This window comes from Micromys minutus (genome assembly GCF_963924665.1).
Source record: "Micromys minutus genome assembly, chromosome: 16".
Classification (NCBI taxonomy): Eukaryota; Metazoa; Chordata; class Mammalia; order Rodentia; family Muridae; genus Micromys; species Micromys minutus.
In genome coordinates this window covers 11,876,816-11,895,754 of record NC_137985.1, presented here as the reverse complement: position 1 = coordinate 11,895,754, position 18,939 = coordinate 11,876,816, and the positions used below count along the sequence as shown (strand labels likewise).

The 18,939-nt window shown below is 44.9% G+C and overlaps 1 protein-coding gene across 5 annotated transcripts in view; it reads left to right on the top strand.

Annotated features, from left to right (window-relative positions):
• Positions 1-5,509: 5,509 nt before the first annotated feature.
• The window catches only part of DEUP1 (deuterosome assembly protein 1), a gene marked incomplete at both ends in the record, with an annotated part of 58,844 nt that continues 45,414 nt past the window's right edge, over positions 5,510-18,939 (top strand). For 4 of the 5 annotated variants that reach the window (XM_080929870.1, XM_080929869.1, XM_080929867.1 and 1 more), the window contains 3 exons: positions 5,510-5,538; positions 17,400-17,571; positions 18,725-18,820. In XM_080929870.1, the coding sequence (XP_080785996.1) occupies positions 5,510-5,538; positions 17,400-17,571; positions 18,725-18,820 (297 nt within the window). The remainder of the gene's footprint in view (positions 5,539-17,399; positions 17,572-18,724; positions 18,821-18,939) is intronic. The other variant, XM_080929868.1, reaches the window with a different exon arrangement.

Sequence of the window (18,939 nt, the reverse complement as noted above, 5' to 3'; positions counted from 1 at the left end):
GTTTAATTTGGCTCACACTCCCAGGTTATAGTCCCTCACTGAAGGGAAGTCAAGATGGGAGCTTGAGATGTGACATCACATTTATAGCCAAGAACAGGAAGAGAATGAATGTGTGTGCTCATTTGTGTACAGCTCAGTTTGTCAACTTCTTACATGGTTCTGGAGACCCTGCCTAGGGAATGGTACCACCTACAGTAGGCCATGTCTTCCCACATCAGCTTACTTAGGATAATCCTCCACAGATATGCACACAGACCAACCCATTGTATATAATCCCTCACTGAGACTCTAGGTGATTCTAGGTTTCATCAAGTTAACAAAGCTAACCAACACAAACACTGAAGACCAGATTAACTGCTAAGCCCTGATTGATACAGTTTTTTCCCAGATGCAGGTTAATAATTCCATTTATATTATATTTATTATATTACATTAATATTGTTCTATATGCTACTAGAGTTGCATGACTAAATACATAGACAGCAGTGATCAGGGTTCACAAAGCAACAAAAGGAAATTCAAATGGCTTATGAGTCTGTGAAGGTTTGATTAGGAATGTCACTGGCTTTGGGGTTTTAAATGCTCACACTCAGACCCAGTCCCTCCCTCCCTCCCTCCCTCCCTCCCTCTCTCTCTCTCTCTCTCTCTCTCTCTCTCTCTCTCTCTCTCTCTCTCTCTCTCTCTCTCTCTTTCTCTCTCTCTCTCTGTCTGTCTGTCTCTATCTATCTATCTCTATCTCTATCTATCATCTATCTATCTATCTATCTATCTATCTATCTATCTATCTATCTATCTATATCCTGATACCTTTGGATCCAGATATAGAACTCTCAGTTTATTCTCTAGCACCATATCTGCCTGCATGCCACCGTGCTTCCCATGACAATGGACTAACCTCTCTAAGCAAGACCTGGTTAAATGCTTTTCTTGATAAGAGTTGCCATGGTCATGCTGTTTCTTCACAGCAACAGAACACTGACTAAGACAGTATATAACAGGATTGGGACTATCTGTAGAAGTACTATTTGGCTTAATAAATACTTTGTGAAATGGCTCAATGGATAGAAGCACTTGCACACAATCATCAGGACAAGAGTTCAGACCTCAGCACCCATAAAACAGGCTAGAAATACCATGCATGTTTTTAAAGTCAGAACTGAGTCAGAGACAAAAGAATAGCTGGAGTTTGATGGCTTCCAGCCTATCCAAAGAAACATGAGTCCCATGCTCATGGAAAAACTCTTCTCAAGAGAATAAACAGGTAACTAGAGAAAGATGGCCCCACACATATGGATCATGTGCACACATATGTACACATGTGTATACACTCTCACCGACACATACAGAAACAAACCTTTTATAATGAGACACAGATGGTGACATATAGAAATCTGTATATTTAGTTGCCTAAGAGGCTAATAAAAACTATATATATTTCCTTCCTGTATCAGTCAAGAAAGCCTAAAAACAATGAGATCCAACTAGCACTCAGTGCCCAGATATCTGCTTCTAATTACATTCTTATCAATTGTCAATAGCTCTTCAGCTGTGGGGCAGGACTCATCCTGACTCACTTTGTTTTTGTTCCTGTTGTTGAATTAAATAGATGGTAACTAAATAGAGAACTTAGACTTGGGAATTTCCTTCCTTTCCTCTTCTCTATCTTTTTTTTTCTAGGTAAAAGGAAGAGAGTTGAAGGGGGAAAAGGGGGAACAGAGTAATATTATAAGAAATTAGATGTATTAGATAGATTACTAATTATTCTTAAAGTATTGTATAACCATAATCTTACATTGATAGAAATTTTTATAATTGATAAAATTGAAATTATAATTTCTTACATTGGTACATAATTTATATATTGATACAAATTTAAGGTTTTCAATGGTATAAATCTTTGTATATTGATACAAAATTTGAAGTTAATATTGTTACTCTTAGAAAGGCATTATGCCTATGAAACTCATTTAAAAATACAAGGCTTGGATCTAGTCCTTCTACAGCTGCCATCACAAACTGTTTAGGATGACTAAGTAGTGCAAGTTAAGGGCCAGATAGTAAACTCATGATTATATTAGATTCCGATTTAATTATGATAAGGTGTTTTCAATATTATTGAGATAGAAATAGCTAAGAATAGTCAAGGTTAACCAGTTCAGATATGCTTTATATAGATAGTCTTCAAAAGCATCAGAAATCCACCGAATTTGGCAATTATATCATTTCATTATTATTAGATTTTTTACTAAGAGACATGTCTGCTCCTGACAGTACCCCCTTCACAGTTCAAAGAAGATACTGAGCATTATAACCTCAATATAGAGTTACTCCAGTGGTGGTAAGGTAGCCACTGGGCAAGAATTGTCCTAATTCATCTACAGACTACACACACACACACACACACACACACACAGAGAGAGAGAGAGGGGGGGGGTTAGTCAACAGTTTAGCGCTGCCAAGACAGGGTAAGCTGGTACTTCATAGTTCCTGTTTTACTTAAGGTCTGTCAGATGGTTCTGGGCCAGAAGGCTGAAGACAAATGCTCCACTGTTTTGAGGAATGGGGACTGTCTAGGTTGTCAGCTGTCTCTGAAAATTGATTAAGTTTTGAAAGCTATGCTTTGTGCTTCTTATATATTTGGGTAATGTTTAATTCATTCTCGGATCTCTAATGAGATTGAAGACTAGTTATAGTTTCATAATCAAACTTGTTTAACATTAAGGAAGATGATCTAGATTTGAAAGGATGGTTGTCAGATGGCAATGAAAGTAAAAAAACAAAACATAATTTAGATATAGAATTGTAGACTCTTTAAGTTAGGATAAGTGTTGTTAGAATAATGTACTTAAATTCACAAAATTGATGGACTGAATGTTATTAGTGTATATCATACCTTATAGTTTACATAACTGTTATTACTATGTTCATTGTATATCTGAGAGAAAAGGCCTTTTTAGTTGGCAATAAAGGGGAAATATTGTAGATTTGGTTTTATGCTTTTATTATGTTAATTGGGTTCCAAAAATTGCATGAGAATCCTGTATGTAAGAGGGAGGGTCCTCCCCCAGCTGGTTCTGATTGGTAAATAAAGTTGCTGGTGGCTAATGGCTAGGCAGGGAGACAGGGGTGATTCTTTAGGATTTATGGGCAAGGAGACCAAGAAGAAAGAGAATCGCTGTGCCAGGAAAGGAATAAGATGCAGGCTTTAGAGCTACAGAAGACAGAGTACCAATCTTGTAAGAGCCAGGGAAGGGCAGCCCCATACCCCACCCCACTGGGTCTAGGGTAGCAAAGATGGAATACAGAATTTAGTAAGGAGAATCAGAGGGGAGGTGTTAGCAATGTGGAAGTTTGGAGTGGCCCAGTCATTGAGCTGATTAAAGCATATTAAATATAAGGGTGTGTGTGTGTGTGTGTGTGTGTGTGCGCGCGCGCGCGCGCACGCGTGTGTGTATACATACATATATATACATATAATAGTATGTGTGTTTTTTGTGTATATGTATATATATATATATATATATATATATATATATAATAACAGTACATGTATCAGTGCATGTGAGATTTCTATATTGTGTGTTTTCTGTCATATATACATACATAAATATTAATATATATGACTTGTATAATAGTAAATGTATCAGTGTACTGTGGTTTCTATATCATATGCATGTACTTCATATTCTCTCTATATATATTCACATATATATGTATATATATGGTATATACTGTTATTTTCTCGGTGAAATCAACAGGGTCAGGCTGAGATTCTGTCATCAATTATGGTTGGAATGTGGCTGAAAAAGGAAAGAATTTGGAATCAGTTACCTAGGACCGGGCTTGGTTCCCACCATAAGAAGCTTACTCTCTTGTCTCCAATACAGCCTGATCCACCTGACTGGCAGTTTTCCAAGGACGCAGAGAACTGTGAGGAAGAGGGAGGTTTAAATGGCGCGAATACAGTGATAGTGGAGTGAGCCTAGCCTATTCCCAGCTGGAAGTTACAAGGTGAATTCAAAGGGTCTTTGCCCAACCAAAGGGTCTTCCTTTCCCAACTCTGGTCTAGTCTGGGAAGAGAGCTGAGGCCCAGGGTAAGGAATCCCGGTTTCTGTGGCGCTCCTGGTGGCCCATAGCCTCTCTGGTTGGGCAGTGTCCTCCCCGCTTTTCTCTCGCGCCCCTGGGTGCGGCAGGTGGCAGGTAGCCGGGATGGGCGGATCTCTCTCAGAGGCACAGGACTGGGGACTGACCCCGCCAGTGCTGGGGAGTTCCCGCCGGAGGGAAGCAAGCTGGTGCGGAGGCTGCGTCTCCATGGCAACCCACAGGGGACCAGCGGCCAACGGGCGCTGGGCGGGCCCTGCGGGCTGGACCCGCAGGCCAGACAGGGGCAGACCTCCCCAGACAGCAGTACAGCAGCACAGGTAACAGGCGGTGGCTTTCTGGGCCCCAGGACCTGCCCCTCCCCTAGGGGATGGCCGGGACCACTGCTTCCAGCAGACCCAGGGATTGTACCTCAGTTTTCCTCTTTTATTTGTCTGAACTTTCTGATCTAGTTTAGTCTCCTGTCACCTCCAGTGTCTGCCCCACTGCTGCAACTCCTGTGGTGCTAAATAATCTGAACGGAGATTCCTTCTCTTCCCTTCTGCCTTCCCTCCCTTCCTTCCCCTTCTTCCTACTTATCCTGTTCACCTCCCCTCTTCCTCTCTCTTCTTTCTCCCCTTACCCTCTCCTCTCTTTCCTCCTCCTTCTCTTCTTCCTCTTCATCCCCTTCTCTTTTTCCTTCCCTCCCCCCTCCTCTTTCTCAGGTACTTAACTAGTTCATCTACTTCTTAGGAAGGTTAAGTTCATCTTAATCAACATTTTGTTCATTTATTCTTATAAGTCAGTCACTAACGGGACAACAGTGGGGAGAGAGGTGTGGGCTCCAAGGAGGAAGAGGGCATTCAATTGCCCTGCAGCTAGAGTTGAAGGTGGTTTTGAGCTACCTGACCAGTGCTGGGGTCCTCTCTCTGCAGTCTAAGCACAATGACCTCCCACCTCCAACTGTTGGACCAGTTCTCCAGCTCCTGTTCTTAGACTTTTGTATTAAGTTTCATGCTTTATCCACTCTTTTAAAAGGTCAAGAAAAGCTAAGATGTAAACTCTGAGGGCTTCTAGACAATTTGCTTCTCAAAGCAGGACTTAGGAACTTAGGACTTAGCAAGGCTACAGACACCTAGCTGCCTCAGAGTTAAGGAGGAATGCTTACCGGTTGCAGCCAGTACTACAGTTTGCAAACAAATGCTGAGCCAGTATTCCTCTTTGTGTGGAAGCCTCAAGCCAAAGAAACCCCACCCTTGCTCCACTGTGGGCCTTTGCATGCTCAGAGAACCCATACTAAATGGCTTGCCAACAGCAAAAATATCCTATCTTATATTAATAAGTGTAAATATTTTATAATTCTAAATAATTTTCCTCCACACAGATTAAATATCAAGAAGCACCAAGCCAGATGTAGACGTATCTTGGCATGGAGAACCAAGCCCATTCGACAGCAGGGTAAGTGCTGCAGAAATTCTACTTAATTAGCTCATCTTTATGCCCAGAAGTCCTGGAGGAAGTGAGAGAGCTCTGACACGAATTGTTAAAAGGATGTGATAGTTTGGGAGGCAGTAAATAGACTGGGAAAATCTCAAGTAAGTCATGAGGTATCTATTTGTGTGAGTCTTTCGGATGTTGAGTCTGTACCTGGAAGACACCACTTCCCAACTGATAAGCTGGCATTATAGGTTCGAGACCCACGCTGGCTTCCTCACCCTTTAACATGTCCATGGCACAGCACTTCCCGGCCAGCTTGCTCTTTTCTTGCTGTGATGTGATATTTCCCTGCTCCTGCTCTTAAGACTAGCCACATTTCCTCAACATTTAAACACAGCCCCCCCATGCGTATATTTCTGTAGCCCAAGAATCGGGTATTCTAGAATGGGGCTTAGAAAACATCCGCTGTGGTAGGAAATGGATTAAATTCCATTTCACAGTGATTTGTCTTGCTTCTTCTCCTGCATCAGCACCATGAAGAGCTCACTAGACATCTGGCCTCTTCTGAACTCAGACTGAGGCAGCAGAGGAACTTCAGAGCCCAGTCCTGAGTGTGGCTGCTTTTGACACTAGTCCCAACTCTAGCATCTCATTTCCAGCGACTCTGCTCTGCCTGTGACTCTGACATGGAGTAAAGGAAGTAGAGAAGCATGAACAACTAAGACTACATTTTGAGCCCTGCCTCCTGGCCATAGCCCTTATACGAAACAAGAAAGCAGCCCATTACAGTAGAGCTGGAGCCCCTGAAACACACACATACACACACACACACACACACACACACACACACGAACACCAAATGCACAGCCTTAAGTAACATGGAAACTCATCTCTGTATCAGGGTGAGTGGTTTCCTCTCTACACCCAAAGTGGTTGTTCCTGTTCCAGCTCCAGCATGGTGACTGTTTGCCTTTCATCCTGGTAGTGGTCGTAGTGTGCTGGAAACAAGGGCAGGAAAGAGTTTCCTTCTAGGAGTCTGCCTAGAGATGTCGGGCTTCCCCGTGTTTACTAACCTTGGCCAGAACTCATTTGCACGTAAGTTGTAAAAACAGCTCAGAAATGTGCTCTCCAGATGGGCAGCATATGTCTAGCTATTGTTTGGAAATTCCATATATAGTTGGTGCTAGACTCAGGATTGCTCAGCTTGCCCAATCACTTTAATGCCTCTGTGAGGCTGTAAAGAGGATAGGAGAAACCATCCTCTAATTTGTAATCTGGTTATTTTCTCTAGACTAGTAATCTGTGGATTCACTCCACAACGCTAATGAGCTCGAATTCATGGTTAGTGGTGCAGGCATGAGGGTAGAGGGTCTCCATCGCCTCCACATTCATGGTTAGCGGGTAGAGGGTCTCCATCACCTCCACATTCATGGTTAGCAGGTAGACGGTCTCCATCACCTCCACATTCATGGTTAGCGGGTAGAGGGTCTCCATCACTTCCACATTCATGGTTAGCGGGTAGAGGGTCTCCATCACCTCCACATTCATGGTTAGCAGGTAGAGGGTCTCCATCGCCTCCACAGAGCACTGAGGGCTGAGCTGTCGATGCTCAGCTCATTAGGCTGATTCAGTGAGTTTTCAGCCTGTCAGTTTTTTCAATATATAATGGAGCCATAGCCAACCACACTTATGGTGGGTCTTTCCTCCAGAAACCCCATCACAGTTGTGCCCCAAAGCACGTCTCCCAGGTGATTCTAGATCATGAAAAGGTGGCAGCCAGTAATAACCATCCCAAGTTGCAACTTGCCTCCCATTAATTTTGCCTTTGTAGGTTTAATGCTTCAGATGAAAAATATCCTTTTGCCTCATGTTAGTAAGACTTGCAAAAGGGGCAAACTTTGTGGGTTCATCCACCTTTGTCCAAAGCCTCGTTCTCTGTGGACAAACTCTTCTTATCTTCCAGAGAACTGAGTTAGATTGCTTAGTAAAGAGCAGCCTCCTACCTGGATTCTAAAACCCCTCCCAACACGGCTTTTTCTGTGTGGTTTTTATTTTCATATTTTTATTGGTTATTTTATTTATTTACATTTCAAATGTTATCCTCTGTCTCAGTTCCCCTCCACAACCCCCATCGCCTCCCCAATCCCCTGCCTCTTGAGGGTGCTCCCCCAGCCTGCCCAGTCCCACCTAATCACCCTCTTTTAACCCTCAAGGGTCCTTCTCCCTGCCCCCCCCAAAAAAACACAGAGTCACAGCTTTAGTTGATCGTTTTGTGATAGTTTAAATACAGTTTTATTTAAAGTTGGTAAAAGGAAATTCCGATTTTTCTGATCTAAGACCCTACAGCAGGACCATAATGAACAGTAACAGTGTTCTCTTCCTATAATTGAAAATTCTTTTCCACTGCAGTGGCTTCCAGCTAGCCTAGACCACACCTTCCTGGCCTAGACCACACCTTCCTGGCCTAGACCACACCTTCCTGGCCCAGATTACACCTTCCTGGCCTAGACTATACCTTCCTGGCCTAGACCACACCTTCCTGGCCCAGACCACACCTTCCTGGCCCAGACCACACCTTCCTGGCCTAGACCACACCTTCCTGGCCTAGACTACATCTTCCTGGTCCAGACCACACTTTCCTGGCCTAGACCACACCTTCCTGGCCTAGACCACACCTTCCTGGCCTAGACCACACCTTCCTGGCCCAGACTACACCTTTCTGGCCCAGACCACACCTTCCTGGCCTAGACCACACCTTCCTGGCCTAGACCACACCTTCCTGGCCTAGACCACACCTTCCTGGCCTAGACTACATCTTCCTGGTCCAGACCACACTTTCCTGGCCCAGACCACACCTTTCTGGCCCAGACCACACCTTTCTGGCCCAGACCACACATTCCTGGCCTAGACCACACCTTCCTGGCCCAGACCACACCTTCCTGGTCTAGACCACACCTTCCTGGCCCAGACCACACCTTCCTGGCCCAGACCACACCTTCCTGGCCTAGACCACACCTTCCTGTTCAGACCACACCTTCCTGGCCTAGACCACACTTTCCTGTCCAGACCACACCTTCCTGACCCAGACCACACCTTCCTGGTCCAGACCACACTTTCCTGGCCTAGACCACACCTTCCTGTCCAGACCACACCTTCCTGGCCTAGACCACACCTTCCTGTCCAGACCACACCTTCCTGTCCAGACCACACCTTCCTGGCCCAGACCACACCTTCCTGTCCAGACCACACCTTCCTGGCCCAGACCACACCTTCCTGGCCCAGACCACACCTTCCTGGCCTAGACCACACCTTCCTGGCCCAGACCAAACCTTCCTGGCCCAGACCACACCTTCCTGTCCAGACCACATCTTCCTGGCCCAGACCACACCTTCCTGGCCTAGACCACACCTTCCTGGCCTAGACCACACCTTCCTGGCCTAGACCACACCTTCCTGGCCTAGACCACACCTTCCTGGCCCAGACCATACAACCCTTGCCTAGACCTTACTTTCCCGCTCTCCCCACACTGCTCAGTACGGCCCCCTAATATCCAATTCTCATCAGAATAGTCTCATTTAACAAGTTCCTCTCATTTCTTGTGTCTTTAGTGAATAACAAATGGAAAAAGAGATAAGTGTTCCTGGTGTGTGGTGTGGTGAAGGTAGACTCAACGCTAGCATGGGGTTGATTTCATGGACTGAATTAGTGACTTTGAAAGACAAAAGGAGGGCAGAAAGGAAGGCAAATGCCTTTGAAACAATATAATAAAAAGATTAAGAAGTACCACCACACAAAATACATTTGCTTGCACTTTTTAGAGGGCACTGTTGGGTATATTGGTCACTCGTTAGGTTAAAGACGAGAGACCTGAGGTATGCAGACCTAACCATAAACACTGGCACCAGGCACATCTAACCTGACCTAGCTTTTAAGCATGTTCAGCTCCCTAGACCAGTTGAGAGACTCTAGTCAGTGCACCTGGCACAGGAAGCTTAGCAATGTGAACAGCCTCAGGAATCCTCGCCTCTGAAGAAAGGAGTGATCTCATTGGATAGCAGCTAATGACAAAGCCATGCCTTTCTTCCACCAAAGTCAACAGAAAGAGGAAAAGCTAGTAACAGAGTTAGTAAAGAAAGGGCAGACCAAGGGTGACCAAGAACCAACAGGAGCTGAACTTAACCCAGTGACAGCAGTGTGCATCTCCTGTCACACCACAAGGACTGGAAGAGCATCTCACGCAGGAAGTGATGTCAAAGTCAGGAAGTGATGTCAAAGTCAGCAGAGCAGCATAAACCCCATATACAGAAGACTGAAGGAGAGGAAGTTAAGAGTTCAAAATTAGGTAGATGCAGGATGGTGCGAAAAATTATAGAATACGAGACAAGCAGAAATGTGTGGGACATGCAGCCATCAGCAAGAGCTTCCTGACCAGAGCCTGGGGGTCCTGTGAAGGTGACATTGCTTAGGTAGCCTGGGCTTTGCGTTAACAGGGGTGTTTGCTGTTGTTCCCACAAACTCAGAGAGGAGCTGGCTTGGGCTCCTCTTGCTAAGCATGACAATGCAGTGGAGACAGAACAAAGCCCGGGAGTGAGCTCTGTCATGCAAATCCCTTCCAAACCTTCCCTATAGTGATCAATGACAGGCAAACACCCACCTTGACTGATCAACTTACTTGATCCTTAAAGTGGATCAAGAACAGAAAATCATTGGTCAGTCAACAAAACCACCAGTTCAGAAAGAACAGATGATCCAATTACCCACAGCCCAGGGCTGTCCAGATTTCACTTCAAGCCAGTCTCAGGAGACACGTACGTACATGTTCTTAGAATGGCAAAATTGGGGAGATGCTTTGAGCAGCAATGACACCGAGGCCCCACTTCAGTGTTGAAGACCCCATGTGCTAAGAAATTATTATTCCAAATACCATAAAAACTATGAATATGTAAGAATGAAAGGGTAGATATTGTCCCTTCTCTATTGCTATAACAATATAGACAAAGCTGGACAGTTTATAAGGAACAGAGGTCTGTTTACCTCAGTTATGGAAGCTGCAAGCTCAAGAACTCTTCCAACATACACTCCCTGTCTGTTCTCTGTCTGCTCACCTCCCTGTCTGTGCTCACCCCATGTCTTGTTCATTTAAAGGTAGCTCACGATGTGGAAGGTCATCACAGAGGACATCTGTGATGTGTACATTGTAACATATCATCCCCCATTCAGAGAAAAATAAAGGTGATACTTGAGGTTTTCCTGTCAGTGAGGACCCTGAAATGTCATAGAGCATTTCATCTCTGTTGAGGGTTCCCTTTCACTGTCAGTTCAAATGCTCACACACTCCTGCACCCCTCCTTCAGAACAAGGTTTATAGTGCGTCCACATCCATTAAGCTTCTCGACAGTGACGAGAAAACTGGGTGGACAATGAGCCCCACCACACTCAGTGTGGGAATCAGCACTGACTACTGCTGACTCAGGAAACACCGAAGGCAATGGAAAACAGCCATGTGGAAGGAGGAACACGTCTAAGGAAAAGCTCATCCACACTTCAATAACAGTTTTCAGCGAGGGAACCATGAAGAACAGCACTTCTGTTGTCCTGGTGAAGAGGAGCCATGCTGGCCATTGTGAGCTTACGGGGTCATGGTGGACAGGTTCTGGGTCACCTCCACAGCCCCTTTGCCTGCATCTGTGTCTCATGTGTAGCAGTACCTGATGTGAGCCACCTTTGAAAGGCCGAATTACAAATTAATTTGTTTCAGAGCAAGTTTTCTTAAGAGATTTTGAAAAAGGTAAGGGCTCCTGAGATTGCTCGCTAACCTTGAAAACCTGTTTTCAGATGATTCTGTGTCTGCTGAAAAGATACACTCTCTCCCTGACTCTCTTCTCCCACGAGGGCCTCCTTAGAGAAAAAAATGAAGTAGTTGCTCAATCCCAGGATTTGGGAGACTGAGGCAAAAGTTGCTGTCCTTTTAAGGCCATCCCGAGCTGTATCCAGAGTTCTGAGCCAGCCTGAGCAGCACAGTGAGACACAGGCAAAGCAGTCCCAACACAGAGGAGCCCAAACAGAAGTCTGTGCTTCACGGCTTAGAGGGAAGAATCCAGCAGCCGCTGCATCACCCTGGTCACGTCCAGATACATGCAGAAGACATGTCTTCTATGAACCCCATTTTTATTTCCCATTTACATGTTCACAAATGACATTTGTATATTCCTGGGAGGTACAATTGAGGAACTGAGCCCTGTACACACAAAGTAGTACTTCAACTGAGCCGAAGCTGGTGATTGTGATTAGGATGTCTGTCCTTTCTGACAGGCAAACAGAAGCTTGATTAGTCAGTCCTTGTGCACCAGTGGTCATCCTCACGGTGCTGTGTGCCACAGGGCACCGGAGCTCTGCTGTCTGCAGTCCGAGTCTCTGTCTCATCCTCTCTCCCCCAGTCTGGCAATGGTCATGCCATCAACATCTGTGAAAACTGCTGCTCCAAGGGTACAGGAATCCATGGTGTCTGCCTTCGGTCTGTCTATCTGTCTGTGAAAACTCACTCCATTCATGTGTTCACGAGTGTCAGGACTGCATAGTTGTATTACTGAATTTCTCCACTGGGCCTTTGTGCCCCCTTCTCTTTGCCACCTGCTAGTAGACATTTGGTTTGAGTCTATATCCTGGCTCTTGTAAATTGTAATAAATTTGGGTTGTGGGTGCCTTTTCCACATGTAAACTTAGTTCATCTCAGGTGTAAAAGCTGCAGCGGGGTTGCTGGATCATAGAGCAGGTCTACTTTGTATTTAGAAACATCCACGGTGGATACATTCATTGATATTCCCACCAATGCTACTCAAAGGTTCCTCTTGCTCATCTTATCACTTGCTCTCTTCCTTTTGACAATAGCTGTTCTCACTGTGGTGAGACCCAGATAGACAGAGCAGCCCTGGGCAGAAAGTACCGCTCCGGTCATTATATCCGGGAACACAGTGAGAGCCAGCCATGCATGGCACCGGCATAAAGACAGACTCGCGCGCAGACCAAGGAAGCGGAACAAAGTCCAGAAATAAGCCCATGGGCTCAGGACCAGCTGAACTTTTACAAGTCACTAGAAAAATGGGAAAGGACAATCCTTTGACCGAACTGCTGGGCAGGCTGGATAGCTACATAAAGAAAGAAGCTACATCTCACCAAACACAAACCACAGCTCAGACTAGATTCAAGTCTGAAATGTGAGACCCCAAACTTGAAAACTACTAGTAAAAGACACAGGAGAAAAACTTAGGGTCCTTGACCTTGGCAGTGAATTTTTTATAGAACCCTGAAGACAGAAAACAAAAACAGAAATTAACAGATGAGATTCCATCCAAACTAAAGAGTTTCTTCCTAGCAACCAACAGACACAATCAACAGAACACAGCGGCCAAGGAACAAAATACAGGCAGCTAGCAGACCAAAGGCAGCAGCCAACAGGACAGGCAAATGTATTTGGAAATTACTTATCTCACACGAGGGTAATACCTAGAATGCACAAGAAACCCACGCTGGGAAAAAAAAGAAAAAAGAAAAAAGAAAAGAAAGAAAGAAACAAGAAAAGAAACCCACGCTGTGCAACTTCAAAACTCAGACAGCACAACTGAAAAACTAGCTAAGGCCCATGCCTTAGGTCTAAACACAACCTCATCCCTTCCCGCTGCACCCCACCCAGCTGACCTTTGCTGCCCACACCACTGAAATCATCAGGTTTCTGTGCCCTTCTTCCTGCTTTTCTAGATGTTAAAACCTGACTGACACCTAATCCCCAACCACCCCGTCACCACACAGGCCCTTTGTCTTCTCCAGGCAAAGGGTTAATGCAGAGGGGTCTAGTCTGATCCCAGAGTCTTTTCTACTGAACTGTTCCCACAGAGAAACCCAACAGTAAAGACTGAATTTGCATGCCTTAAGCAAACACAGCCCACCCAGTCCCCACGTCTGATGACTGACTCTACGAGCTTCTTTCGCTTCTCTGTGGGCTCCTCAGTCAACTCTTCTAAAATTGAGATACAGTAATAACTACTTAGGGGGATGTTGAAAGGATCCGTAAGAGGAAGTAAAGAAGAATCCTTGACACATTATAGCTGGGTGTGCTGAGGGGAGAAATGAGGTTATGGAGACCAGCCATGCCGAGCTACAAGACAGAGAATAGACTGTCACTCTTTACTTTTATGTTAAGTTCAGTAGGACTGCAGTTTTAAAATCCCAATCCTTTCCTCACCAAATGCACATTTTCCTGCCTTTCTGCTTCCCATGCAACCCCAACCCCATCACACCTCCCTGTGTATCAGCAGCAAGCAGTAGCTGTGGGATCCAGGCTGTCCTGAAATTCTCTCCAGCAAACAAGCCTCACTCTAGTTCTCAGGACATGGGCAGAATAGAAGCCAGTTCCCTATAGAACATAGCCATGTTGCCAATAGAAACCTCTAGGGAAGTGGTCCTCAGTCTTTCTGATGCTGTGATGCAGTTCCTCATGTTGTGATGGTCCCCAACCATAACATTATCTTGTTGCTACTTCCGACTGTAATTTTGTTACTGTTAAGAATCACAATGTAAACATCTGATACACAGGAGCAAGATGTGTGACACAGGACCCTGCAGGGGTCTCGGCCCACAGGTTGAGAACTGCTGCTGGAGACCATGCCCTCCGTTGTCAGTGTGTCCCCTTTCATTCTCTTGTTCCTCTAGAATGGCCATTAAACTCTGCATACAGCATTCCAGGTCTCCTCTAGCCGGAAATTCCATCGTGTGAAACAGACCTAAAGACCTGTGAACCACAAGATCAGGGAACCACAGCAATTGCCTCCTCAGTAGCAATTTCCTGCATAATTTATTTTTCTACTTTCCATGACAAAATGTCTGTCAAAATCAGCCTAAGCAAGTGTCTTACTTACTTCTCTATTGCTATGGTAAAACACTGGGATAAGTTACAAAATAAATTTTAACTGGGCTTATGGTTTCAGAGGTTTAGAGTCCATGGTGAGAGCTAGGTGATTACATCTTGATCTAAAAGAACAGAGACCTAAGTAGGGATGAGATGAAGCTTCAGATTCCTCAAAGCCTGCCTTCATGACACTCCTCCAACCACAGCCCAATCATATGAGCCTATGGAAGCCATTCTCATTCAAGCCACCAAAGGAAGAAAGTTTACTTGGTCTCGTGGTTTGAAGGGGTTCCGTTCATCACAATGGGTCAGACAGTGCAGCTGGTGTCGTACAGCTATAGCTGGAAGCAGGGAGATGAATGCCAGTGCTCATGGGCTTTCTTGATCCAATCCCCCTCTTACTCAGTCCAGTCAGCTGACCCCCGTTTAAGGTAGATCATCCCTCTTCAGCTAAACTTCCCTCATGACACAGTCACAGATCCACCCAGAGCGGTGTCTCTAGGTGAGCCGACAGTCTAGTCATATTGACAATGAAGACTGAACATCACACATTCGTTTGCAGATAGGCAGGGCCGCCTATGGAAAAGCTTTGCAGAAGAGGCTAGACTTTGGGTCTGCTGTGGCCATGGGCATAGAGAGGTTTTGAGAAAGAATAACTAGGAGTGAGGTATCCCAAGGGATTGGTTTGAGGAACATACTTGGCTTTCTCTAGTTTCATAGCTGGAAAAGAAAAGAAAAGAAAACAAAACAAAACTCAAAGCCCAGTGGCCACATCCCACCCTCTGGGGAGGAGACAGCAGACTTGGTGGCTTGGCTCCTGAACTGGCTGGTGAGGTCGATGCAGGGCAGAGTCTGCTGTCACAATGTCTGGCCACCATTCACTCGAATCTCCAGGTCCTGATGCTGAACACTGGGAAGACAGTGCACAACTGGAACTAAGCCCACATCATGATGACACCATGATCTGTGCTCAGATCCAGATGACCTCGGATCACAGTAGGACTAGAGAGTGGAAAGACGTCACTGTGAAAACAGCACCTCTGACCCTCTCTGTTGAAACTGCTTCATCTCAGAGACTGACAGTTGCCTCTTCAGGGAAACAGACCTGTGCTAGGTGACATCATTGTGATGATTTTGCAAAATAGATGACAAACTGCAGGAATCACTTAATATTTGTTATTGAATCACAAGCTTTTTAAAAGCCTACTCAATCTGATCAGCGCTGTGTGGAAGACAACTCTCTTATGAAATTCATGTGGAAAAAATGCACATGCTGCACCAAGAGGGGAGTCAGGTGTTCTGTGTGAGTTCTTCCACCCTGGGAGTCTGTGTTCTAACTTACCATACCATAGACATAGATGGGACATAAGCCATTCACTTAGTAACTTAACAATACCAGTGGAGTAGATTCCATTATTCCACACTCTACTTTGGGCCAGTACTTTAATTCCCCTAACATGTTGCATTTCCACATGCCAAAGAATTGAGCATTTGATGCATGACAGGGTATACTCACATACTAGAGTACTCACCACATGCAGGAGCACTCACCACATGCTGGAGCACTCCCTCTGTGCTGGAGCGTTGCACTGGGTGATAGTGAGATAGTGAAGAACAAAACTCACAGCTCTTTTTTTCTCAGAGCCTACACTAACAAAGAAAAGAAAACTTATTTACACTAAAGAGTAATACAAGTAGTTATGAAAAAACAATGAAAATGCAAGGTTATAGTTCTGTTCTTCTCAACATCGTGACTCCAGTTAAAGATTAGTCACATTCTCTGTGAAAGAATTGACACACTTCCTTTCCATGAGTTTAAGTTTTAAACAAAAATTGAAAAAGCCTTTGGGGTCTTAGTCCAGGACTACCATGAGATGCTTCCAAATGCACTTGGTACATAGCCCCTTTCTGACATCAGGTCTTATGAATAAACTAAAGAGACAGCATTGCTCAGATGGCCTAGGTAATCCTAGAAATGCAGGATTTGGAGGAATATTGTGGTCAGTACCATAAATTTCAAGCCAGTTCTTGTAAAAAGAAAAGACCTGCACATAGGGCTCCACAAGTAGGAAGCTGAGAGCAGTGTCTGGCCCTCTGCAGATGAGACCTTGCACCTGACTGATGTCCCACTGTGCCTGTCAACCTCCTCGAAGTAAGACAGATGTCTCTGTGTGTCTGTTTTCACTTGTTGGATCCCTAAGTGCTTAGCATTTTTCAGAATTACCATATCCCCTAGAATTGGTGTATTCTAAAAAGATGGTGTTTGCTTGTTAGAACTGGCTTGGTTTCAATTCTGGCTTTTATTTTTTTGAGCTAAGTGTCTGGAACTCACTATATAGTCCTGGGCAATCCTTTTGCGTCTGGGATTATAAGTGGGTGACTTATTTTTTTAAGATAAGTGTATATGTACTGTGTTGGTTAGTCTCATGTCAACTTGACACAACCTAGAGACACCCTTAAAGGAGGGAACCTCAATTGAGGAAATGCCTCCGTAAGATCCAGCTGGAGGGATGTTCTTAGTTAGTGATTGATCAGGGAGGGCACAGTCCACTATGGATGGTTCCATTTCTGGGTTGGTGGTTCTTTCTCTATTAGAGAGCAGGCTGAGCGAGCCATAGGAAGCAAGCCAGAAAGAAGCACTGCCCATGGCCTTGGCATCAGCTCCTGCCTCCAGCTTCTGCCTTGCTTGGGTTTCGGTCCTGACTACATTGAAGGATGAACAGCAATGTGGAAGTGTCAGCCAAATAAACCCTTTCCTCCCCAACTTGCTTCTTGGTCGTGATGTTTCATCACAGAAACAGAATCCTAACTGAGACAAGTACTATCAGCTCAGAAATGCACTTTATTTAAGAGCCTAGCAGTAGCTTCGAGGCTTCCTTCTTAACCAAGTGCTCCAGTGAAGGAATGCTGCACAGGGTAACAGAGGAATGGGTCCTGCCCCTTCCTTCTCTTATGAAACCTCCTGTGCTGCTTTTCCCAGAGCTTTGCCTTGTGAAGCTGAGCTTCAGGAGCTGATGGAACAAATCGACATCATGGTAAGCAACAAGAAGCTGGACTGGGAAAGGAAGATGCGGGCTTTAGAGACACGCTTAGATCTTCGGGATCAAGAATTGGCCAACGCACAGACTTGCTTGGACCAGAAAGGCCAGGAGGTACTGAGCACACGTCAGTAATTGCCCATGTACCAAACTCACCTGTCACAGTTCTGTCAGCAAATGTGGTGTTAAGTGTATGCTATCAAATCAGTGCAGAGACTAAATCAGGCACTTACTGATGGAGACAGACTTAATCACATCTGCTCTGCCAATCATGTAAACAGATGTTTCCAATACGTGTGAAATAGCATTGGAAACAATGTAAAAATGCTTTGGCTTTGGTGACCAAATGTCTTCCTCCAGCAGAGTTCAGGGGCATTCCCTGCTTCTAATCTGCTAGAAAATATTTTGTTTATAAAAAAGCATATCACGAATAAATTGCCAAAGGAGAGTCTGTGGGTAAAAGCGTGCATGTGCACGGGCACATCCTGGTAGGTGTGCACGCCTCCTCCCATGGCTGCTCAGTGCTGACCGGGTGCTCACAGAGGAAGGTGAGAGAGCACAGGCCTTGGGCTTGAAGCACATGCAGATGTACATGTCCGACCCTTCAGGGAGAAGCATCAACCGTATCATTGCAGAGGCTTTCATCAGCCACCGTCCATCTCTGTTGACTTCTGGATGGAACTGGTTTTAAGGCTTGGGGATCAGTGTTTCGAGGGTAAATGTGGCTGTTGGTTCCTGTTTCCTTTTGCAGGAGAGGCGGGTCCACTGGTCCTGGCATATACAAGGGCCTACAATGACATTTTAAAGGAAATAATCCAAATTCTTAACAAATACTCCTAAATGTTCTTATGTTCTCATTAATATGTTAGTTCTTATAAATTACAACAACTACCCATAGAGCCCCTAAAATTATTAGGAATGGAACCTAACCAACAGGAAATCTTTCTACATTAGGAGAAGTTTTACACGAGGAACAATACACAGGCTCCCAGACACATGATGTGAGGTAAATTCTCGGTCGTCATTTCAAATGCAACAGTGACAAGGATCTTGTTAAGCACACTTCCATGTTGCCCTGATGCACAGCCTGTGGGAGGGCCAGCTGTGTGAACTCAGTTATTAGCATCATTTTAAGAACTGCAGGACAAGCATTTGCTCTTGGCTCCACGGCGCTTTCTTGTGGACAGCATTTCTCCTTCGCACATTTTCCGATTTCCTTTAAGGTCAAGTTCAGAAAGAGCTAACGTAAAGTTTGTCTTTAATGTAGGTGGGGATACTTCGACAGAAGCTGGACAGTCTAGAAAAATGTAATCTAGTGATGACTCAGAACTATGAAGGACAGCTACAGACCCTAAAAGCTCAAGTAAGAGAATCTGTTAAATGCAACTTTATGTTTTGGTACATATTTTGTGTTAATGTTGAAATTTTTTGTTTTATATACAAGCAAATGTTCCTGAGTGTTATTTGCCTGTTTATCTCTGA